Below are 22,896 nucleotides of genomic sequence, written 5' to 3' on the forward strand. Positions count from 1 at the left end.
TATAGTTTTTATTACAACTAACAAACTCATTATCTTGACGAAACTTCAAAACATGACAACTACAATTATCTTAAACATTTTAAAATTTTAAATTAAGATCTTTAAGTATTTGTTTTTTTAACATCTTATTAGATTAGATTAAGTTGTTAAAAAATTACTTGATATCTCAGGTATTATTGACTAAAAAAATCTCAATAAAATCTCAATATTTAAAGCTTGAGTAACTTCGTTTATGCCTCGTTTGTTTATATAAACAAAATTAATAAAGCACGACGTATTTATTTCATTAAGTTTATACCCAAACCCGAACCGATACCCGAATTTAATTTGGGTCTGGTAACGGGTATTTTTCTTAACATGAAAGACCCGAATCACCAGAAACCCGGAAAAATTACCCGATCAACACCCCTAGTCATAACAGGATCAGATCGATACCCGACCCTTTTAATAAAAGGGTTAACGGGTATGGATCGTTAACGAGTAAACAAATCATAAAAATCCAAACCCATTAACTTTGTACGGTTTTGGAGCGGATCAAGGTCAAAACCCGCTCCGTTGCAGGTATAAGAGAGAGAGAAAAGAAGGCTATCGCAAAACATAGTTGATCCAGGAAACCGAAGGTATCTCCTAAAAATGTACAAAATACGGAGTACATGCTGTCAAATAACAATGAGCGAGTGAGTATCTTGGAGCAGTTTCTGCTAGAGTTGACATGAGAAATCATCAAAAACTCATTGCAGAATCTCTCTCCCTCTCTCTACACATGAAAGCTTACAACCCAAATGTCTCTTCAACGTTTTGAGCCATATTTTATTTCCAATACATAATTTCCAACAGACGCCACGATCGACATACTCCGCTCGCTCTTTCACGCTCTGCTGTTCAACCAGTCGATGATCTCCCTTTTGATCTCTTCTCGTTCTGGTTCAAACAGTAGGTCATGTAAATAACCCGGAAGAAGGCTGATTGATTTGTCTTCCGAGGATGCTTCTTTGTAGAGCTTCAATGAAGCGTCTGGATCTGTCACGGTGTCGGCAGTGCCATGGAGAACGAAGAACGGCACTTTTAGTTTCTGGATGTTGCGTTGCAAGAAGGACGTGATCCTGAGAATCTCGTGACCTGTTCTAACCCTAATTGATCCGGTATAGACAAGTGGATCGGAGTACTTTGCCACTAGTGCTTCTGGATCTCTTGAGACAGCCGTACCCTTCTTGTTCGCAGCACTCAGTTGAAACTTGGGCAACAGGAGGGAGAAAAGAGGAGCGAGTATCTGTCATTTTTCCATCAAATTAGAACACACTGAAACGAAGACAAACTCTCCAAAGGAAGCATACTAATGACTAATAAGGAGAAGTTGTCTTACCAAAAAGATTGGATGCGAAGGTTGAACTCCTACGGCAGGGGATGTGAGCACAATACCAGATACTGACTTCTCGACCTTCGGATCGAGCGCAGCCTGAAAGTAATCAACACAATTTGCAGAAAGAAAGCTTTTAGAACCAATTCAATGGAGAGAAGCTGGAATTGGGAACCCTATCATTCATAAGCACATTACCTTAAGAATGATGGCTCCACCAGTTGAATGCCCAAAGCAAAAACATGGAAGACCTGTGTTTTCAGCCAAGACGTGCTTTATAAATGCTTTCTGCATAACATTTGAGGCCATGTCAGATGGCAAAATCAACAACGATGACTGTTATTAGTGTAATAATAGCTAGACCTTACCACATCAGTAACAGCGTCATCAAGAGAGTGTACATATGCATGAAGCCCATCGCTCCCACCATGTCCTAAACAAAACAGTAGAAATACAGAAATCAACACACACATATATATCTCATGTGATGTAAGTTCATGTCAACAGGTTTCTTTATTTGAATGCATTGTAATTACAAACATTTTATGTTTGCCAACAGATAAAAAAGAACAACAAGAACCCAAAAATTGGAACTCCATCATTAAAGCTTTTCAGAAAGAAAAATCAAAGACGCCCTTTTCATCTTCCCCATGACCAAAGGGATGAACTTGTCTTCTCCAAGGGCATAGTGGTCATGGGATGGAAAAATGATCGTGAGGGCAAATATATTTGCAAGAAAGAATTCATATTTGCTCAATCATTTTCATAAATGGAATGACTCAAATAATATGCAATATGCTTACTTAACAAGACGAGCTTTTGCGCCAATGGGCATGGGCATCCAAAATATTTCAAATTCAACCCCTGCAACATAACATCCGAATATAGATGCGTAGTTGAACAACAACAACAACAACTCTTCTAATCCTTAATTGATGACCAAAAGTAAACAAACTAAAACTTCCTATGCCCCAAGAAAGAGCCTACATTTGACTTTTTTAGCATCAAATCAGTTCTTAACTTTTTAACCAGACTACATAGTTTAGATTGCCATCAAGACATTTTGAAACAAAAATGTAGGGAATTGGAGACGAGCATGTGAGTAAATACAGGTGAAGCAAGTGAGCAAAAGAAACAAGAAGCATGAGGAAAAGATGGGTGGGTTCAAATATCTTGCCTTCCATACTCAAAGAGTCAAAGTGAGAAGAGAATAAAGGAGAAATAACTAAATTGGAGAACACAACCCACCACTAAAAGGATGTTTAGTTTTAAGTACTTACCAACCCAATCCATTCCATAAACTTTATATCCATGTGCATTCAGCTGCTTTGCAAATTCATCATACCTGCCACTGTTCAAAAACTCTACAGTCTACATTAACCAACAGAGAACAAACAAAAAAAAAAAGGCTTGTTTATTAATTTTCCATTAAGCCTTGTCTTGTCTTGGATAGATGATGTTTAAAAAAATAAATGAGAGCAAGTTTGTAGAAAGTTAGGACTTATCATTCTTTCTGCATTAAGTCAAAAAGAGAGAGAGGCCTAAGCCTACATACCTGTGTTCGTTGAGTCCATGCAACAGAACAACCAGTGCCCTACAAGTGATGACATAACTTTTATGGTCAGTTCATACAACGACAATAAGAAAAGTCCACATCACATTGAAATTATCGGTCAAAAAGCACACAATAAGATTGGGTTTAATAGATGAATAATTAGAAGATATTCTCTTATCCATTACTTAAAATTAACGTTTGGAAAGCAACCCTAGTGCAAACAATAACATTGAATTTAACAGTCATATAATTAGAATATATTCCTTTGTCCCATTTGCTCGTTTTATTCTAGTCAATCCAATTGGTTAAATCGTTCTTCATGTGGCATTATTATATTATGCCCTTGTCTTGCACTCCATCCCAACATCCATCATCTTATTATCTTAGGAATAACAACCATGTCAGCACAAATGCACGTACTCATTATTATCGAGTTAAATAAAAAACACCATAAGAATCACACATAGTTCAACTGTTTCATACTTATCTGACATTAGTATACATACATATCATCATATGATCATATGATGATGAAGTTAACAAATGACATAACATAATTTACAAATTCCAACACCCAAGAACAGTGAAAATGCATTGAATTTTGACATTGACAAGAATGTTCACAAGCTCAAGAAATTATCTTAGCACTTCTTCTCTCAAAAAGTACTAGAAACAAAAGATTACCCTTCTTACAACAGATCAAAAGAGAAGCAATTTTTACCGCTTTGCAATTAAATTTTTACCCATTACTACAAGCAATGAGAAAACCAAAAGTGAGTGGTCCGCACTAGCAAATCATGAACTCTAAACTATTACTAGATCCAAAAAGAGATTAAAAACTGTTTGTATAACTGAAACTTTTCAAGATACCCTCTAAAGGATGTGAAAAAGTCACTTTTTTCTGGGTTCTAATCAATGATCAATCATCTAAATCCTTATAGTCATATATTAAAGAAATCGGCTTCTTTTAAACTTTTAGGTGAGCTACAACAGATAAGGATAAAGCTATGGATAAAACCCAATACTAAAATAAGGAATCAAACTCACCTGGTCTTGTCCGAAATAGGGGTCCACGATTGGGTGAACATCGTCTCACCTCTGGGCGTCACAAAAAGCGAAAACTCCCGTCGGCTAACGTCGCCGCCGTCCGTCACTTTCCGGATTGCAAGTGCCCTACGTATCGCCACCTCATGGTCTACAGCCACGGCCGCCGATGTGCTACTCTTCCATGACACGATCGTCGACGGGACTCTCATCACAGGCACCCCCACCTTCCGATTGTTGTTGTTATTACTATTTACCCCGCATCCGCTCCCGCCGACATCCTGTTTCTCCTCCTTCCCACCTTTCTCCGACAAAGGCAATTGCCCGGAATGACACCGCTTCCGTCCCCGAAATGGGAAAAATAGCAACAGAAGAAAGGCGTTCACGAGCATCAAAAAGCTCTTCAAAACTTGCATAGAGAGGAGCGCGGTTACACGCCCACTGGCTCCTGAAGTCAGCATGATTTCTCCGGCGGCGTCGCCTTTGGCCATTAGAAATGGATCTATTGTATTAACGATCACAGATTTTTTACGATAAACACTGGAATAGAAAACACCTGCTGACGGTGATTGATTTCTCGGTGATAGAAAATTGGGTTTTGATTGCACCCTGAAATGCAACCGATTGAGATGAACAACGACAGATGCGTTTTTTATTCCCAGACAGATCATATAACAAGGAAGGAAGATGGAAGAAGAAATCAAGAAGAAATTAACAGATGAGACCCAGATTAAATAAATTACTTGAAATTGAAGCACACCACTCTCGGATTATTCAATTAGTTTTGATTTTGATTTGGTATGAACAAAAATGGGATGTGTTTTTAATGGCAGAGATGACGTGTTTCTTGTTGTTTATCCCCTTCCTTGAAAAATATGATGAAAATGGAATTCAATGGCGGAGGAGTCGTATATAAAGGGGATTCGCGGGACGTCGGGAAGCGTGCACAGGCCGCTTGACGTTACTAGATCATTCGCACCGTTAACTCATGGTGAAAACAGGCGCCACGTCGACATATATATGATTATGTAGCAACGTGAGGTCTAAACTAAGTGATTGGATAATGAATGCGTCAAACCCTTTGCATCCGCCCGACTGACACCTGTCACACACACAACACCACCCCCCCCCCCCCCCCCAAATTTCTATAAAATTTAGTTCTAGTACTAGACCACTAGTAAACACATGACCTCAAAATTTATTACTAGTAAACACATGACGTCAAAATTTATTACTAGTAAACACATGGGATCCCTTTAATAAACAACAAATATAATTGGTTTTCGTATAAATGCAACTTTGAAATTTATTTATCAAATCAAAAGTTTAGGGAATTTGGTATATCCATCACTAACAACTAATGAGCGATTCGTTGTCACCACACGACCACTAAAAGATTGGTGTGTCCACCATTATATCATTTTTATTTTTTTATTATTAAAATAAAAAATATATTTTTTTAATTAATTAAAATATAGAAAGAGATAGAGAAATAGAGAGAGAGAAAAAAAAAGATGATTGAATGTAGTGATTAATGCTCCCCACCACAAATGGCCAAGAAAATAGTATACCACTAGCCACCACAAACACTTTAAGATGGTGTTCACATTCATGGTTAGTGGCCATGTAGACCACAAATCCATTCGTGATAAGCATACCAAATGATCTTATAGTAATATTGCCCCATTATTATAAAAAGGTAAAAATCAAATAAATTGGTTTTGTTATCGGATATCCAGCTAAATACATTATTATTAACATTTTTTTAAACATATCCAAAATTAAAATAGAGTCATCCATAGACTTTGTCATCTCAAATTCAAACCAATGTTGCTATAGAGACAAATGCAACATGCCAAAAATTTGTATATTCATATGAACTTCTAACTAGAAATCAACCAAAAGATCATTCCTAAAGATATATTCTGATTTATCATCATTCTTCCGAGTTTAGCCTATCTAGACAAAAATTCAGTTCTTCAAAGTCCAATTACTAATCATATAAAATTTTAAAAGCAAACAAAACATTGTTTAAACACTTTGATCATGTGTCATTTTGGAAGGACAAGACATTTTATATACAAAGCCAACAAAAAGTCGGACAAAAACATACAAGGTACAACCTAAAACCAACATCCATATATTACATGAAACTAAACTAGATATGAAGAGCAATACCAAATAACTAAAGTAACAACATACATTTGAATATGAAGATAGACTTCGAAATGGAGGGACAACACTAAACTTGAGGGGGAGGGGGGAGTCATAACATGGACTTGCAAATCCGCGAAGGTTTTAGAGAAGTATCAACTAAGTGGGAAACTCAACACCAACCAACTAGAAACCTTCCAAATAGATGTGGTAGTCAAGAAGTATCACTAATGGGAAGGGAAGAGAGAAGCCTTACAAATTGAATATATAGCAGATTCCAGTGTCGTTCCAAACTGATTTGAGGCCCCAAGCAAAATAAAAAAATGAGGTCCTTACAGTAAAAAAATAATAATATACGAGGGTGATTTTTTGTTTTTTTTAAATGGACACTTGTTATAAATTTATCATTAGATCGCTTTTGTAATAGTATTCATTCATTTTTTTTCCTATTCTCACTACTATATAAAGGAAAATTATATACGTACCCCCAAAATTGCTTTTTGTACCCCCTCCCCCTAATGATTAAAAAATTTATGTGAGTGAGGGGGGTGCGTATAGTAGCACCCCATATAAATATTTTCAAGAAAACATGTTATTATTTTAAACTGATAAAACAATAAGAAAAAAAGAAGTGAAGGAAATGAAAATGCTTATTTGTGAACTTGTGATGTTGAAACGTTTCCAGAACCATTTTCCAACAAGGATAACGGTTTTTGAATTGTTTTTAGGCCCGGCAACAAGGATTTCAAAACTTGAGATATTGAAGTTCCAAGTTATCTAAAAAAATCAAAAAGAAAAAACATAATGTAACATCTCGGTTTCCAGGTAATTACACTTTTGACCTTTATTATGAAAACTGTTTGCAAAATGGTCCTATGTGGCACTTATATAAAACGCGTGGGCTGATGGTGTACGTTGGGCGTACGTGGTAGAAGGAAAAACCATAATTCTTAGGGTTTGGACCCTATTTAAATATCCTTAACTCTTAATACCTTCTTCATTCACCAACCTCAATTCTCATCTTCGTACCTAGCAAACCCTAATCCATTTTGTGAGCATCCTTGAGCCATTAGTGTGTGTTTTGGTGTTCTTAGAGGAGGGAGAAGAAAAAGAGAACATCTTGGAATCTTAAAGTAACCTTGGATTTGGAAGTTTTGCACCCTTCTCCATCTCTAAAAGGTATAAAGTTTATACTTTGATGCTTATTTTGTTAGATCTAGCTTGTATAATGCTATTATGTGCTTTTTGTCCCCAAACTATGGTGTTCTTGAGTATGGAATGTTCTAGACCAAATGGGTTGTCCTTTTGGACGTTTTCCAGTGTTTAGAGTCATAAAAGTGTAACCTTGGTTCCTTATCCCCTTCCATGCAAATGCTAGAAATCTTAAGAGCTTAAGACAAGTTAGGGTTTTGGTGTTGTGCATTTTCTAGACATGCAAACTCATAAAGAGGGAAACTGTAACGCCTGATATGTCAGGTAAATGTTTATTAATTAAATTCATTTATTTGCACTCTTGGACCCTAGTACGTTGGGCGTACTCTGATGCATGCATGAGGCGGGGTATCCCCCTGGTATGTTGGGCGTACATCAGTCAGGGAAAAACCCTAATTTTTAGGGTTTTCACCCTATTTAAACACATTAAGTCCCCCAAGCCCTCACCTTATCAGCCTCCATTGCCTCTTTGAGCTATACCTCGAAACCCTAATCCATTTCCCAAGAGATTGACCATTGAGTGTGTGTTTTGGTGTGTGTGGTGTTTATCGAAGAAGAAGAAGACTTATAGAGAAGCATTGGACAAGAGGGAGTTTGTAGATCCAGAGATTATTCACTATTTCCAGCTTGTTGGAGGTATAAAGCTCCTACCTTGATGACTATATGTGTTAGATCTAGTCTAGGGCTTGCTTTTATCATATAATGGTCCCTTGAGTCATCCTTGTGAGTATAAGCTACTCAAGGAGATTAGAATGTTAGATCTTATCATTTATGATAGTGTTAGTGCATAAAAATGTCATCTTGATGGGTTATTATGGACCATACAAAGGTTGGTGTCCATTCTTTGAGGATAAAGTGTTTAAGTTGGTTTTGGAACTTATTAAGACATGCAGAAGCATAAAGTTTGCAAGTTTATAACTTAATACGTTTTATTGGGCTTAGATCTGAAGTTGGATGTTGGGTCTTAAAGCATTAAGACCTTAATGGAAAGATTGGGTCTTGGACGCATACATCGGGCGTAAGTTTTGGTACCCTGCGCGTACTGCGTCTTGGCCCCGTAACCTTTCCCATAAGAATCAGTTGTACGCAGGGCATAAAAGCGAGTACGTCGGGCGTACTCTTTCAGACCACCCATTTGGGCCTTTTGTTTGGACTATCGTGAACTTTAGGGCTTTGAGGAACTTCGTTAGATCTTGTTTTGAGGAACGTCGTGCTTCCATGCAAACGTCTTGCTTCTAGTTTTGAGGAACTTCATTAGATCTTGTTCTATTTGTCCAAGCATCAAGGATCCTATGAGAATTTTGGCTTCAGGATCCTCAAGGTTCAGGGGCACTTCTTTTACATCTTGTTCTCTTGTTTCCAGTACATCTTGTTCCCCTGCTTTAATTGTTATGCTCGTTGTGGTATCGTCAATGATTTCATTGAAGTATTGTAGCATTATTTGGATTCTTGTTGATCTCCTGTGATCTTCACTGTCCCCCATGGGGTAGGCATCTTCACACACTGATGATATGTCAACGGGGAAACCTTCATTTTGTGGATCCATGGTCTACCTAGTATAACATTATAAGAGGATAATGTATCAATTACACAAAAACGTTGTATATAGTTTACCCCCTCTATGTAGATAGGTAGCTTTATCTCGCCAACGGTGTGTTTGGTTTCACCGATGAATCCAATCAGCATCGAGGATCTTCTAACTATCTCGGACTCTGGGATGTTCATTCTTTTTAATGCGTCCAGGAGTATAATTTTGATTGAGGATCCTCCATCGACAAGGATCCTTCTGACGAAATGGTTGGCGATGTAAATAATGATCATCAATCCGTCATGGTAAGGATCCTGGATGTCTTGTATATCTGCTTCGTCGAAGGTGATCTCTTTCTTGTTTGTGATTGACGTGTTCTTCTGGGGTCCTTTTTCTTTCTCTGTTTTTGATACCTTGGTGTGCCTCTTTGCTGCAGAATAAGAAATACCACAAATGTCAGATCCTCCGGAGATCACATTGATTACCTTGGCGTCAGCGGGAGGGGATCCCGGTTTGTCGAGGATCTTCTGAGGGTCCTGATCTTTCTCTTTGGATCTCTCCTTTCTTTTTCCAATGATTTCTTTGAGGTATCCTTTGCCTAAGAGGTAGTTGATCTCCTTCCTGAGAGCTATGCAATCCTCTGTGATATGACCAAAGTCTTCATGGTATGCACACAATTTGGATTTGTCTTTCCAAGTGGTGGATTTTTCTCCTTTTCTTGGCCATCTTACTTTGTCTCCAGCATAACAAATATTACACCTAAAATATCCATAGAAAAACAATAGTCAGTAATTTTAGGAAATTCTTCTTCCTCTCCTTCATCTTTAAAGCAAGCAGCATTCGAGCATCAAGTAATCAGAATAGAGCATAACCTAATCAGGCCATCCTATTACTGATTAATCAGCACTAGCAAGCAAATCTATAAGTTCAAAAGCAGGCATACAAAGGCATCTCTCCTAGATCCTTAGCCCTAATCTAGCATGCGATTCACAGATTCATAATTCAAAACATATCATAAACATGCATGAGTATTTTAGGATAACTTACTTGAGCTCGGCTGATTGCATGCACCACACCCATTTTCTCTTTTAGAAATTATTTTTATAAAAAAGTTTTTCTTTTGAACATTTCCATTAAATCCTCAGTTTGAGTTCAGACACACCCGAGAGTGTGCCTAAATTCCTCAAACCAAGGCTCTGATACCAACTTGTAACATCCAAAAATATGGTCCCAAAAATTTCATTTTAATAATAGATAAAATAGTATTTTCCAGTATCATCCAAACATTCAAATAAAAACCAATGTATCAATTGCCATAGAATTAGAGTAAACATCATAAGCGGAATCTCAATGGTGCGTGTGATGCAGTCAACCCGAGCTCTTCCCTTTACAACCAGAAGTACCCAAAACATAAACTTGAAATGGTAAGCACAAAGCTTAGTGAGTTCCCCCAAAATACCACATAGCAGCCATACAATAAACATATAGTGGGCCCCGCCCGGCATCGAGCTGAGCTCGGTAAACGGGCCCCGCCCAACATACAATAACATATATCAATTAACCACATACACATGCAATAATCACATGGATACATAGCATACAAATATTCATCGGGCCCCGCCCGGAAGACATATAAACACAGGCACATGCAAGAGTTACAAAGACAACTAGAATACTAACAACATAACATAAACATGGGCCGACATTGGTGCTTTCGACCCACTAATCTCGGTAAGGAAACTCACCTCGAATACAGAATGATAGCTGAACAGATCCTGACTCTAAATATCGACTCTACTCAACCCCTAAACATAAACGATTTCCTTAAACACAACTCAAAATGCCCAAAAGTCCCTTATAGGTCAAACTTGGTCAAAGACTAAAGTCAAAAGTCAAAGTCAACGACCCGAGTTGACCCAACACGTCGAGTTGTCCTTCAACTCACCCAACACGCAGAGTTGTCCTTCAACTCACCATGTTTCTCCATTAGTCTGCAAAGTCGGGAAGAAACCGATCCAACTCGTCGAGTTTATTAATAAACTCGCCGAGTTCACCAGAAATCCAACATCTTAATTCATTAAGCTGTCATTATCGAAACTAAGAGCTTCACAACTCAGATCTCAACTGAAATGGCATCTAGAAGGGTAAAGCTTCCAACTTTACCCCTAAGAACCACCAAAATGGGTTCAAAACCCAAACCCTAAGCTTAAAAGGGTGAGGGATTAATCATTAAGCACTTAATCACCAAAGGCATAGCCCCAAACTGTAGATCTGGTCCTTAAAGCTGAATGGCCACGTAAAGTTTCCAACTTTACGCTCATGCATCTAGGAGAGGCTCAAATGCTCAAAAGAGGCCAAAAGAAGGACTTAATGAATGCATGAAGCCCTTAAGACCATAAAGTTGGCACCTTTATGCCAAAAGAGCTCATGTAAGGAGGTCAGCCAAGGGACTTAAGGCCTTTAAATAAGGTGCAACACCCTAAAAATTAGGGTTTCCTTCTCAGCTGCCAACTCGCCGAGTTGAGGCACCTCGACTCGCCGAGTTGACTCATTAAACTTCACGGCCAAAAACAACTCGACACGCCGAGTTGAGGCTTCTAACTCGCCGATTCCTCCAAGAAATATATAAATAATTGGAAAAATAAATTAATACCGGAAACCAGGAATTACAGTATATTTGAGATTCATTATGAAGCACCTGCAACCAAAAACATGGAAAAATTTCACATTCGGTTTTCGATTATTGATAATCTCATATGGAGTGATGTTAAAACTTCGATGAATGAAAGATCTATTTTGAGTGAAACATGTTATAGATACTGCTTCTGCCCAAAGATATTGAGGTAGATTCACACAGGTGAGCATAGTCCTCGCTGCTTCGCAAAGAGATCGATTTCTCCTTTCGACAACACCATTTTGTTGTGGTGTGTAACGAGATGAAAATTTATGTGAAATCCCTAGGTCAGTTAGACATGAATCCAGAACTTTATTATTGAATTCAGAGCCATTATCACTTTTGATCTTTCTGACTTTCTTCCTCAAACCGAGTTCAATGTGCTTTATGAAGTTGATCATTACTTGTGCTGTTTCAGACTTCTGTGGAAGAAAGAAAACCCAAGTGAACCTTGAAAAGTCATCGACAATGACCAATATGTACCTCTTCTTGTTGAGAGTTTCAATAGTCGAAGGTCCACAAAGATCAATGTGAAGAAGTTCCAATGGTTCCATGATCTTCGAATCAATAGTAATTGGATGAGCATGTCGATGTTGTTTGCCCTGTTCACATGCTGCACATAATGAATCGTTATCAAATTTTAAAACAGGCGAGCCTCGAACAAGATCATTTACCACCAATTTGTTCAATTTTTTGAAATTCAGATGAGACAATCTTCGATGCCACAACCAGCTTAGATCAGAAGACGCCTTCGAAAGTAGACATACAGAAGGAATACCAACAATCGGATTGATATCGAGAGTGAACATATCACCTTTCCTTTTTGACTTGAGCAAAACTTCTTTGGTTTCTTTGTTTGAAATAACACTTCTTTCCTCATCGAAGACAACTTGATTACCAGTGCCCACAACAAGTTACGAAACACTTATCAAGTTGTGTTGAAGTCCTTCGACATAAGCCACTCTATTTACTGTAAACTTGCCATTCGTGACTTTCCATAGCCTTTAACTTTGCATATATTATTATTCCCAAACTTCACAGCACCAGCATTGTCTAAACTTCGATAATCTCGCAAATTTTCCTTTCGACCTGTCATGTGACGAGAGCAACTGCTATCTATGTATCAATGTTCATCGTATTGCTCGTCACTCAACACCTTCGAAGTCATTGGAAACTTGTCGGCACCAGTAGTAACGAAACATTTACCATTCACCTTCTCTTCATCCTCGCTTTCCTCCTTATACTCAGCAAACATAGCTCCATGCGTGGGGTTTCACATTTCCTCATCATCTGATCTAGATGACCAGATTTGGTACGTTCTATCCCCTTCGCTATTTCCTCTTGCAACCAAAGACATTCCTTTCGTCTTTGCTTTGACTTCTTCCAGCTTTGCAGCATAATAAGCCTCGTCCTTCACTTTTTCTTTCTTCACTTCTTTCTTCCTCAACATGCAGTCACTTGCCATATGGTTTGCACCATTATAGTAATGAAAATTGAAACCAGAGTCACCTTTCAATTTCTTATGTGGCTTCGCTACCTCATACTTGTTATCTTTCTTGTCCCCCTTCGTCTCCTCTCTCATTCCCTTAGCAGTAGAAGAGTTTTCTTTATTATCTCATTTTCCTTTAAACTTCGAATTGAATGGCTTATTGAAAAATTTATTCACTTTATTGTTTGAGTAAAAAGCCACCGCTTAGTCATCAGAATTAACAATCAATCCTTCATCTTCTGATCCATCATTCTCAGCCGACTCGACCTCAGCTTCTCTACTTGTCACCTTCGACACCAAAGCTAAAGGACCACCTAAACTCATTTTTGTTTCTTCAGCTATTTCATCGATCTCGCTTTCATGAGCCTTCAAAACATTGTAGAGATCACCAAGAGAAAAGTTGTCAAAACTTTGTTGGGTCTTAATCATCATACTGATATTACGCCACTCTTTACGAAGCCCCATCAAAAAAGTCAGGTTGAATTCAAGGTTAGTACGATTGACTCCATATCGACTGCATTTGAAGATTAATTCATTCAGACGATCAAATTAGAGTTCAATATTCGCACCTTCCTTCTGTTTGAATTCTCCTAATTCAAGCAGACACTACTTAACAGAACTTTTCTTCGTCTTCTCGCTCCTTTGATACTTATCTTTCAAAGTATCCCAAATTTCTTTAGCAGATTTACAACCACGAATATAGTTGTATACTACCGGTTGAAGAGCACCACGTAGCTCTCGCATACATCGTTTATCATTTGCTTTGTATTTTTCAGTATGAGTAGTAACATCATCAGACGAACCAACATTTCCGATTTCAGCAAGCATTGATGGGCGAAAGTTACCACTCTTGACACACCACCATAGATCTTCATCGATCTCAGTCAAATAATCTTCCATCCTATTAGTCCATTGATCATAGTACTCAGGAATCAACATAGGACTTTTGGTTGAAGAACCGAGGAGATGAGAAAATCCAATCATCGTGTTCATATTAAAGTTCGCCATTATTGTACGGACACAAATTATGAAAAAGCTTCAGAAAGAGGAATCAAAGGAATAATTCTTTCAGAAAACAAACACTGAACACTCGATTTATCAAAAGAACAACATAATTGAATCGATACAGATGATCATAAAAGATTTTCAGACTCAAAAGTGTGGAATATTTTGAATCTAAAAAACGAGATTCAAAAATTTTTGAAACCTTGAGAAAATCAAAAATCAACTGTAGGAATCCTGCTCTGATACCAAATGTAGTTCGTATTGATCGAGTAAATGAAATGAAATCAGAGTTTGAATTAAATCTATAACACAAGAGTAAATATAATCTGGATGGCTCGATTAAACTTCTGAAGGTTACAGGAGTGAATAGAGTAAGAACACGAAATGCCCAAAAATTACTCTATCTAGAGCATACCCTATTTATAGGAATTACAGAAGTTAACAAAAAATACACAAGGGCTAAATCTAATACGATTCGACATACAAAAGTGCCCTTATGAAATACATACAACGAATATTGCATTACATACTTCGACATTAAGAAGGACATAAGACCCTTCGACACCTCACAACATAATTCGACCTCAACATTTCCTTAGCCTTATCATAGCATGCAAACATTCCATATCATATAGCATATCAACATGTATGGGTATTATGGGAATCACTTACTTGAGCTCGACTGATTGCACGCATCGCACCCCTTCCTTTGTAAAGGTCTTTTTAGAGAATTTTATTTTCTTTCAGAAAAAGATTGCCAATTCCTTGGTTTGAGTTCAAACACACCCGAGAGTGTGCCCGAATCCCTCAAACCAGGGCTCTGATACCAACTTCCAACGTTCCAAAAATGGTAGTAAAATTTTCATTTTTAAATCATTAAATCCATACAGACATTTGTTCCAAAACCAATCAGAGTAAATTGTACCTTTATAAACATAAGAGTAAACATTAAACCACAAACCGTAAGCACAAAGCTTACCGAATTCCCCAAAATACTACATACCATACATATCAACGGTTCCAGCCCGTACATTGGGCCCATCCCATCATAACGGGACCAACCCCATATATCAATGGGCCTAGCCCAACATAAAAATGGGCCCAGTCCAACATGAAAATTGGCCTAGATCAACGTGCATACCAATGGGCCCCACCCAACGTGCATACTAATGGGTCCGGCCCAACACACAATGCAAGAGTCACAACGAAAACTAGCATCCTACACAATATAGTAAGAAGACTCACCTGACTCACAAAATCAGCTAAACCACATCTCAATGCCCCGCAATAGATGCTACAACACTCCTATCAAAACATACAAGGTCAACCTTAGTCTACACCATGATATCCAACAATCTTGACCAAAAGTCTACCCAGGTCAACAAGTAAATGGTCAAAGTCAAAATCAAAGTCAACAACCAACAATATTAACCATTGATCCTCACATCGTGACCACCGCTTGGTCACATCGTTAGAAAACACTTAGCCCATAATCCAACTTGTCATGCTCTAACTCATCCAACTCGGTCACGAACAAACCACTTAGAAAGCATCACGTCGTGAACCTTCCTTAGTCACGTCGTGAGCATAACAGGACAATATAGTCGCGAAACCCTCCCCAATCACGTCGTGACATCCTCATTGCCACGTCGTGACCACATTCTGAGATAACCACATTCTAGAAGTCAAAACATGCAAAGTGAAACACAAGAATAAATGAATCAAATATGGTATCAAACCCTATGAATATAAATAAACACTTTTATTTATCACCATACTGATTACTCATTATTCATTGTTTCGGTTTTATCAACTTTACACTTGAATTAAAAACACTAGTTGTCCCATGCTCCAAGCATGTACACTATGTTTTTCTTAAACAATAGCTTTGCCATACACCAAGTATGCACTCTATGTTTGTCTATGATCCTTACTTTGTGAAATAAACCAATTGAACATAATTTCAATGATTCTAATTTCACACTCCCAAATCCTTATCGAAAAATGTGAGAATTTCAAATTCCTATCATTTATCGAAATCTGTTTAGATTTTAAACTTATATGCACTGACCCTCCTGTAATGAATATGTACAAAGTCACAAAGACTTGTCAACAATCATTATAAGGTATTCCAATGGAGATCAACTCCATGGAAACTAAGTCTCATATTCAAAGTACATTGCTTTGGACATGCTTCTTGCATTAAGTTTTCTAATCTTACACAGATAACTTCCACCTATGGAGACAACTCCATATTCTCATTTTGACTATCACTTCTGAATAAGAGATGCCTCTTTTCAGAATATGTCAATATGTTCCTTCCAAAATTAGCACTATACTTCCAACTGTCCCTGAGCAACCAATCTTTGGTAAACCTCAGATTGTCCTCGACAATTGCTTAATCATTTTAGTCATATCCAATTCTAGACCTTTTCCCTTCTTAATGCCTCTGGGCATTTGGAAAAATTTAGAAATGACAAATATTATAGCACATGCAATCGATCCTGTACCCAAAGCAAATGGTACACGATTCATGATGTCTCACATAAAGACATGATTCTAGACCAGTCTTTTGCTACAATATTTTTATTTGCCATGTTTTCAAAATTTGACTATGAAGAGGGATGTCGTAATCATAATCGAATTTTGAGAACGCAATATATAGAATATCCTTAAGTTGAACCAATCCAACATGAAATTCATATATATATTCTTGACTAAAGATGATTAAGGTCTCAATCTAAGCCTTTAGAACTGAAATGAAGTATATCCTCTCCCTTAATTATAGCAAAACAACTTTTTCAATCCCTGCAGCCTCACGAATTGAAACTTTTGTTTTCTATAATTAACATTGCTAACTTGCAACACTAACAATAATTATCATGCTCCCATTAACATGATGATTATTAGCATAACACTTATGCTCCAACTAGCTTTGACATGTACTCAGAAATCAGCTGGACTTCTAGAAATCAATACTTTATTGACTTTCTTACCAAAGTTCAGATTTCTGATATGAGATGCTTTGATAAAACTTTATCAAAATCATACACCTTTCCTTAGATAGCATGCATGTGTGTCTAAACAATTTCAGAACTATGAAAAGAGATGTCGTAATCATAGTCTCAATTGTTTAGACCTTTTGCCATCTGCTTCAAATCTACTTGGTGGAAGTGTTTCCTCACCATCATTTTCATGAATCGGAGAGAAACCTTATGACCCTTAGATTTTATGGTGTATGTGTTCTTATCCATGTGAATCGTCAAAACTACAGTCACAAGACAAGGATAATGACAAATCCAAACTCATATGGACTGAACTTATGCAATCTTAACTTCTTGCCACCTGGCAGTACAGGGCCTGCCATTGCTTCCAAGTTGTTATGCAACCAATTGAAAACTTTCAGAACTCCTATGCAAAGCCAACTTTAACTGGAATAGGCACAGAATATGTCAACACGATAGGTTATAAACCTCAAGTCGTGTGCTAGTGAAGAACCTCAGGTTTTATTCTTGATTAGTTCTTGAAATTCTTTTTAGGATCTTTAAGACTTCCACTATCCTCTTGACATATAAGACTATCTTGCCAAATATTCAAGAGATAGTGCGGATTCTTTATCAAGACAAACACTTCACACAATTGGCCTTAGTTGGTATTTGTTTTATCCAAAACATCACAACTTATCAATTTCAAATGTACAAGAGTAGGACACTTTTACTCTTACATTTGACAAGTGTTTTAAACCTTTCTTTAAGATATGTCACTCAAGTTACAATCTTGGAGTATGACTCTAAGAATTGTTTTGGAACGAAGTATGACTCATCTTCCTGATCTAACCATTTCAACAATTCATGACTCCTCTTCTTAGTCATAAGAATGCACTAAGATGACCTTTAGAGGACTAATTGTGATATGATTTCTAAATCATTAAGATGATCACAAACATGATACTAAAGTACTCTCCCATCTTTTCAGATTTGAGAAACTTTTATCTTTCTGCCTAATTTGATTCTTCCCATTCGTTCTGCCATACATTGAGACTTTTCCAATGTTTCAGAATTATACTTAAACTTGTAAGTATAACCATATTTACTAAACTTTAGTAAATCAAATAGTCTTAACGAGCTTTGTGGTGGACATGACCAGTGCACAAGAATGTGTACTCGATCCCTTTAGTCCTTCACTTGACTCACACATCCATGTGAACAAGTAATTAGTCTTGATTTTCCAATGCTTGAAAGTTCTCATTCATCATACTATTCAACTTGCATGATTCCAAGTTTCGGTCCAATTGAAACTTGGGCGATGAGGAACTTTCCTGATTTGGTAAATTTAGACACTACCACAAATGAAAGAATCAAATCCATTTTCCAATATTGCTGTTAGTGGAATCATATAAGCAACAATTTTCCACAAATGTCATTGTAAGGATACTTCAAATAAATAAAATTAAACAATTTTCTTTTATTTTAAAACTTTGCGGAAAAACTTATCCTTACAATCCACATGGAAAATTGTTGTTATCTATTCCTTAGCAATATATCATAACTTCTTAAGCAACTGCTCAAAATTCTAATGCGATCGAAATCCACCTTCGCGATCAGAATCAGCATATACTTCCTTTAAGATTTCTCTCTATTCTTTGATTCTTAAAACATCAACATGTGACCCAGTCACATCATGTAATGAGGATCTCAGAATAGAACTTAAAAGAGTTAGATAATGGGCTCTACCTGATGTAGAGTCAAACTTATTGACTTTAACATCCTTAGGTAAATTTGGCAGCTTTGCAATCAACGCCCCTTCCTTTGGCAAAATGAACATATGGACCCTTTGGTAATGGGACTATCTCAGACTTAGCCTTTCTCTTTACCATTTGGTCAACCGGGTTGACTATGGCCAATCCCTTTCCATTGAGAAGAGAATGTTTTTTTCTGGATTTTCAGTGTCACCATTGTCACTGTCCATAAAGTTTTTGGGAAGTTGATCTTCTAATCAAATTTTCTTTACTATCGTTCCAAATCATTGCTGATTCAGCAGCACCAAGCAAATAGATATGATCATTAAAGTTCATGTCATAGTCTGTTTCATAGTAGTCCCAAAGGAACTCATTATGTGACTTAGAAAGTGATTGAACATCCAACTTTCTCAAGACTTTGACACCCAACTCTCCCAGCTTGTCAATATGTGACTTCATCTCTAAGATGTGATCACACATAGACCTTGCTTGCCATTAGGGCTTAAGTGACCTTGAACTTGTGGGTTAGGGAGAATAATTGGAGGAGGTGGAGGAAGAGAAGCATGACTTCCATGAGCCAAACTCGGGAAGTCATATTCATTAGGAAAGCTTGGTTTGGGAAGATCATTGTTGTCTAAACCAGACATCAACAATGGGAGAAATTCACGTTAAGTTGATTTAAGTCCTTAATATAACACTCAATATGATATATTAAGGCTAGGACCCAACAAACTATTTTATAACTTAGAAGAGGGATTCCGTAATCCAAGCTATAAAATATTTGAAGGTAGGTGAATGATGATTCACCAATTTCCACCAAGATAAACGAAATGTATTATTAGGTTTTAATTGGTTTTGAAACTCCTAGATTCTTTTGAGATTCATTGAACTTTTCAATGGCATGTTTCAATATCGAGTGTGCCCTTCAAGTTTTGTGACTGGGATGCCGATGATCACAAAACAAGGTGTGAAGTAACCATGCAAATATACTTGGTACCCTTAATATTTACCCCTCAATCGATGTGCCGGTTAACCACACACGCTCCAACGATACATACAACGAATACTGCATTACATACTTCGACATTAAGAAGGACATAAGACCCTTCGACACCTCACAACATAATTCGACCTCAACATTTCCTTAGCCTTATCATAGCATGCAAACATTCCATATCATATAGCATATCAACATGTATGGGTATTATGGGAATCACTTACTTGAGCTCGACTGATTGCACGCATCGCACCCCTTCCTTTGTAAAGGTCTTTTTAGAGAATTTTATTTTCTTTCAGAAAAAGATTGCCAATTCCTCGGTTTGAGTTCAAACACACCCGAGAGTGTGCCCAAATCCCTCAAACCAGGGCTCTGATACCAACTTCCAACGTTCCAAAAATGGTAGTAAAATTTTCATTTTTAAATCATTAAATCCATACAGACATTTGTTCCAAAACCAATCAGAGTAAATTGTACCTTTATAAACATAAGAGTAAACATTAAACCACAAACCGTAAGCACAAAGCTTACCGAGTTCCCCAAAATACTACATACCATACATATCAACGGTTCCAGCCCGTACATTGGGCCCATCCCATCATAACGGGACCAACCCCATATATCAATGGGCCTAGCCCAACATAAAAATGGGCCCAGTCCAACATGAAAATTGGCCTAGATCAACGTGCATACCAATGGGCCCCACCCAACGTGCATACTAATGGGTCCGGCCCAACACACAATGCAAGAGTCACAACGAAAACTAGCATCCTACATAATATAGTAAGAAGACTCACCTGACTCACAAAATCAGCTAAACCACATCTGAATGCCCCGCAATAGATGCTACAACACTCCTATCAAAACATACAAGGTCAACCTTAGTCTACACCATGATATCCAACAATCTTGACCAAAAGTCTACCCAGGTCAACAAGTAAATGGTCAAAGTCAAAATCAAAGTCAACAACCAACAATATTAACCATTGATCCTCACATCGTGACCACCGCTTGGTCACATCGTTAGAAAACACTTAGCCCATAATCCAACTTGTCATGCTCTAACTCATCCAACTCGGTCACGAACAAACCACTTAGAAAGCATCACGTCGTGAACCTTCCTTAGTCACGTCGTGAGCATAACAGGACAATATAGTCGCGAAACCCTCCCCAATCACGTCGTGACATCCTCATTGCCACGTCGTGACCACATTCTGAGATAACCACTTAATGATTTGAGTCCTTAATCCATTAAGTCTTCCACTCCCACTTTCCAGAAAGCCTTAAGGGACTCAAAAGGTTCATAAAAATGATAACTTTATGGATATACATACTCCATGCATGTCCTTTATCCAATCTAGGTCAAAGGCCAAGAAAATGACCCAAAACTCATGCAAGGTTCCCAATTCACAACCAAATTCCAGATCTTAACCAAATAACCTTGAAAAGGCTTCAAGGATCCATAGCGTTGCCAACTTTATGGAATCTCAATCCCTTTAACTTGCTCAAACATGAAGATAAAGGGACAAGGACATAGATCTAGCAATCTAGAAGCATAAAGTTTGAATCATGGACACTTACAAAGGTCCAGAAAGTGCACAAGAGGATGATGATGATGTTTCTTTGTTGGATCAACACTCTAGAACTCTTATTCTTCTTCTTCAAGCTACCAAAAAGAGCCAATAACCACCAAAAGGGATTAGGGTTAGGGTTTTCTGAGGTTTAAGGGTGATGGAGGTTGATAATAAACCCTAAAATCGAGCTAATGGGGTTTTAATACGAAGGAGACCCTAAAAGATTATGGGCTTGGGATACATCCTTCCTCACATCGTGACCACCTACGTGTCACGTCGTCAGCACAATCCCGATACGTGTTATTTACTTTTGTCTTGTCATCTCATGACCTCTCTATGGTCACGTCGTGTGTCACACCCCCGAACCGAAGAAACGGCGGAAACGTCCGGGGGTTGGGTGACTTCATCTTGTAATACCATCACAGTGTATATAATTGAATTGTTGGGTTTTGAGCATTCTAACACTCCTATAGTGTACATGCAACCCTATAAACCTTGGATCTATGTTTTCTCTATTATACATGCAAATATTAACTATTCCAAGGTTTCATCCTAACTAGCATATTATGAAGCACCTATACTACAAAGTTCTAGTTAGATGACATACCTTTTGATGTAGCTTGATGTCTTCAAGCTTTAAGAGCTTAGCCCCAATAGTGTGGAAGCCTCAAATGGAATCACAAATCACCAAAACACCTTGGAAGAACTTGAGAGAATATGTATGCACACTAAAATCGGCACACTCTTATTTTCATACACTTGTGCCAATTTTATGAGCCAATGACCCCTTTATATATTATGGAGGATTAGGGTTACATCCATGTAAACCCTAATACCCATGACCTTTCATTTACATAGGATCCATGGGTTAAAAGCTCCATGGACCATCCATGAAAGCTTAGCCCAACCTAAATGAACTTGGCCCATTCCATATATATAAGAGTCCATATTTAATTAGTTCTTTTTGATCACTTAATTAATTCTAAATTAATTCTTGATCAATACTAATTAAATAATATGATTCCATATTAATATATTAGAACTTATAATATATTAATATAAATCATAAATATACTATTCTCAAAAGACTATCCATATAAATTATGTCGGTGAAGTGCAACCCAAATGGACCATGCCGGGTCGGGTCAAGTACATACCAAATATAGTTATGGACTTAGACATTAATCCAACAGTCTCCCACTTGGATAAGTCTAAAACTATTATTGAGTATGACTTCAAAACCTAACTGGCAATCGTAGCTCTTAAAGCCACTGTCGAACTCTGACCTTGTCAATGACTTGTCCATTAGATAAACGATCATATATTCCTCCATTCTAGATATCATATGGACTGAGACATGGATTATAATCATTCTCTCTATCCATTTGTTGTTTCCCGATTTTTGATTTATGATGACTGACTGATTGAACAAATCAAATCAGTCCTGGCTTGGCCAAGCACTCACATGTGTCATCGCTAAATCATCGAGGGACCCACAGATATCGCTTTTATCCCGAAGGTAAAATGAATGGATAAACTTCGACTCATATGGCTTGTTCTACTACTTGT

The 22,896-nt window shown here is 37.5% G+C and overlaps 2 protein-coding genes across 3 annotated transcripts; both read right to left on the reverse strand.

Annotated features, from left to right (window-relative positions):
• Window positions 1-601: 601 nt before the first annotated feature.
• LOC145129179 (uncharacterized) lies at window positions 602-4,915 on the reverse strand. Of its 2 annotated transcripts, XM_079063905.1 has the most exons (8): window positions 4,700-4,915; window positions 3,960-4,565; window positions 2,913-2,951; window positions 2,638-2,708; window positions 1,726-1,790; window positions 1,556-1,645; window positions 1,364-1,456; window positions 602-1,270 (listed from the first exon to the last, which is right to left on the reverse strand). In XM_079063905.1, exons 2-8 carry the CDS (start codon window positions 4,445-4,447, stop codon window positions 869-871), a joined length of 1,248 nt encoding a protein of 415 aa, XP_078920031.1. In that variant the 5' UTR covers window positions 4,448-4,565; window positions 4,700-4,915; the 3' UTR covers window positions 602-868. The 2 variants fall into 2 exon arrangements, with proteins under 2 accessions (XP_078920031.1, XP_078920030.1); XM_079063904.1 differs by having other exon boundaries at window positions 3,960-4,915.
• Window positions 4,916-8,759: 3,844 nt separating this feature from the next.
• Window positions 8,760-12,779, reverse strand: LOC145130032 (uncharacterized). Its single transcript, XM_079064887.1, has 4 exons — window positions 12,731-12,779; window positions 12,496-12,640; window positions 8,990-9,609; window positions 8,760-8,875 (listed from the first exon to the last, which is right to left on the reverse strand). Exons 1-4 carry the CDS (start codon window positions 12,777-12,779, stop codon window positions 8,760-8,762), a joined length of 930 nt encoding a protein of 309 aa, XP_078921013.1.
• Between the last annotated feature and the right edge of the window lie 10,117 nt (window positions 12,780-22,896).

Source organism: Lactuca virosa, chromosome 8 (assembly GCF_052849685.1).
Source record: "Lactuca virosa cultivar CGN04683 chromosome 8, Lactuca_virosa_CGN04683_v6, whole genome shotgun sequence".
Taxonomy (NCBI): Eukaryota; Viridiplantae; Streptophyta; class Magnoliopsida; order Asterales; family Asteraceae; genus Lactuca; species Lactuca virosa.